This window comes from Alligator sinensis, unplaced genomic scaffold (genome assembly GCF_000455745.1).
Source record: "Alligator sinensis unplaced genomic scaffold, ASM45574v1 scaffold520_1, whole genome shotgun sequence".
Lineage (NCBI taxonomy): Eukaryota > Metazoa > Chordata > Crocodylia > Alligatoridae > Alligator > Alligator sinensis.
In genome coordinates, this window is record NW_005842064.1 from 762,522 (window position 1) to 765,448 (window position 2,927).

At 53.9% G+C, this 2,927-nt stretch overlaps 1 protein-coding gene across 1 annotated transcript; it reads right to left on the reverse strand.

Annotated features, from left to right (window-relative positions):
* Positions 1-1,167: 1,167 nt before the first annotated feature.
* Positions 1,168-2,661, reverse strand: HOXB1 (homeobox B1). Its single transcript, XM_006023281.1, has 2 exons — positions 2,037-2,661; positions 1,168-1,493 (listed from the first exon to the last, which is right to left on the reverse strand). Exons 1-2 carry the CDS (start codon positions 2,659-2,661, stop codon positions 1,168-1,170), a joined length of 951 nt encoding a protein of 316 aa, XP_006023343.1.
* Positions 2,662-2,927: the final 266 nt, after the last annotated feature.

Here is a 2,927-nt window from a genome sequence, read left to right on the forward strand (position 1 = left end):
AAGTAAACTTTATTAGTCTTGAGGTAGGTTCATTTCAAAATACAGAGTAGAAAAGGGCTGGGAGAGGGAAATCCCGAAAATACTAGTTCTTTTCCCTCGCTGTCATTTTCTCCTTAAAAAAAAAAAAGAATAAATCTAAAAGAAACTCAACTCTTTTCCCCCCACGTTTTTAGATTTGTTTTATGCTAAAGCTTGTTGCAGGGGAGAAAAAAAGGTTTTTATTTTCTAGTGTTAAATAGCATTTTGATCGGCCTCGCTGAAATCTGAAAGGGGGCGGGGGAGGGATTCCTGTGCTACTTTCTTTTAAGAATTAAGGCTCTTAAAACATATAATAAATATATTTTAACCCATCAGTAGAAATGGGCAGACCGATAGCTCATAAAGGTCCACTCTGCAGCTTTTTGGGAGCTTCCACACTCCCGGACAGAACAGACTACAACGAGTACCCTGAGGTCAAACTTTTTCTTGGCTGGTGCGTGTGTGTATAACACACGGCATCTGAACAGCGTGTGAACCCTGTAAAATAGCAATAGTGCAAAAGGAGAGGGGAGGAATTGTGTGTGTTTCTGTGTTTGTTTGCAAAGGCCTCTCCATTATTAATAATATCTAGATCTCACTCCAGCATATACACAATTTAAAGGGAGAGGGGAAAAAAAAACTTTTTACAATCCTATGGGAGGAAAAACCATGAAAAAAATTACATCAAGCAACATCTTGCAGCCAAAAGTCATTGTGCACCATTTTGTTTGAATGGGAATAGCTAAATTCGCTTCCGAGTTTCTCTGGTTGAAAGTGCAGCTCCCAAGTATCTGGGGGGAAAACGTCCCTGAGACTAACGGGTCAGGCTAAGAAATGTCCGGCAAAAACACAGCCGCTCCTTTGGAGGTCCAGATGCTTGCAGGATGGTCTCATAAATTAAGAGAAGGGAAGAGAGAGGGAGGAAGGGAAAAAAAAGCTGGCAGGATGATTTGACATCACACTTAAGTGAAGCAGTTCTTGCAAAAAAGGCACCAGTCGGAGCAGTGTGCGTGTGTGTGCGTGCGTGTGTCTGTTTCCTACTTTACACAGATCTGTGAGCTCTTCTGCTTGGCATGGAGCAGCTGCCTCTGGAAGGCAGACAAAGTGGCGAGCGGGGACCGTGTCTTCCTGCTCCTCCTAGGCGTCCTTTCAGGAGGACACCGAGTTGGGAGAGGCCTCAGGTGAAGTGGAGTTGGACTGGTCCGAGGCTTCCCCCGCTTCCTTGGCAGCACTGGGGGGTGCCGCGGGGGCGAGTCCTTCCTTCTCCCTCTTCTTCTGCTTCATCCTCCTGTTCTGGAACCAGATCTTGACCTGGGTCTCGTTGAGCTCCAGGGTGGCGGCGATCTCCACCCGCCGGGCCCGCGTCAGGTACTTGTTGAAGTGGAACTCCTTCTCCAGCTCCGTCAGCTGCTTGGTGGTGAAGTTGGTTCGGATGGTGTTGGCCTGGCCGACCACCCCGTACTCGGACACTTTAGCTGTGAAGGAGCCAAGGACACACAACAAGGAAGCAGCAGCCGCGCGTAACTCACTCCTTACAGCCAAGGGGAGGAAGGGGGTGGGGGATGCTTTGCAAGGCTCTCCAGCTCCCTGCATCTATCACCCAGCCACCCTCCATCCCAAGAACCTGCCCTGCCCCAGAGCCACCCTTAGGACCCATTACTTGGTCCTTTCCAAAGAGGCCCCTTTCCAGCCGGCCCCAGGGTCCCTCCTGAGCTGGAGACTTTTCTGGGACTTTTCAAGGGGTGTGCTGGAGGAGGGAGGGCTGAGGAAACTCGCAGGGAAGGAAGCTGAACAATGAGGGCAATGAAAGAGGGGCAGGAAACCAGGATCATTTCCTACCACAGACAAAGTCTAGGCCTGCAAGGGCGATTCGCTGCTTCGGATGCATATTTCCAGCGCCGGGCTCTGCTGCTGTGCACCACCCCTTGTTACCCCAGGGTACCACTTCCCTCCCTTGGGGGAAACCCCTCCAAGCCTCTGCCCCCACCCCTTGAATGGAGAGGATGCTATAGACCCACCTGTCTTGGGGGGATTCCTCTTCACTCTCATCCAGTCGAAGGTCTGCGTGGCGCTGGTGGTGGGACACTGCTCGGATGGGCACGCGTGGTCCTTGCTTTCGTTTAGAGAAGGCGAGAGGCCGCTGTAAGCCCCCGGCAAGTAGCCTGGCTGCTCCTGCCCATACGAGTGCTGCTGGTACTGCCCGGGGGCAGCCACTGCCCCGCAGTAGCCCTCTGGCAAGGAGCTGAGGTTAGATCCGGCGTTGAGGCCATACCCCGGCGCCTGGAAGTAGGCACCATCCGCGTCCTGTTGGCCGAGGTAGAAGTGGGGATGCCCGTAGCTCGGGTTGTAGGCTTGGGGCGGGTACCCTGCGGAGGCAGCGCCCGGGAAGGGGATGGCAAGGCCAGAGGAGGGCGTGGGGTGGTAGCCAGGGCTCTGCTGGGGGAGGTGGCTAGGTGCAGCAGTGCTCCCTCCTGCTCCCAGGCGCCCATCTCCGTGGTAGCTGTCACTGGCAGGGGTACCTGAGCAGGCAGGGAAGGAAGCTGTGCCTTGCTCTAAGTGGTGGTAGCCCTTGGGCGAGTAGGCGCTCGTCCCACGGTTACAAATTGCATACTCTAAGAAGGAGTTCATCCTACTATTGTCCATCTGCCACTGATGGAGGAGGGTCAACCTGTTTTGGGGGGATCCCGCCTGCCCTACAACCTTTAGATAGTATGTCAAAAGCTGTAAAACTTCCAGCCATGCATCGCACGCCTCCGAACCCCCAGCGCCTCCAGAAAGGGTTGGGGGGGTGGGGAGTGGGTGGGGTGGGCTGGGGACCCGCGACCACGTGGTCCGCCTCGGGCCCAATGAGCTGGGACCTCCCGAAGTTTGTCAGATCTCTGTGCTCATCCATCACACGGCTGACATTT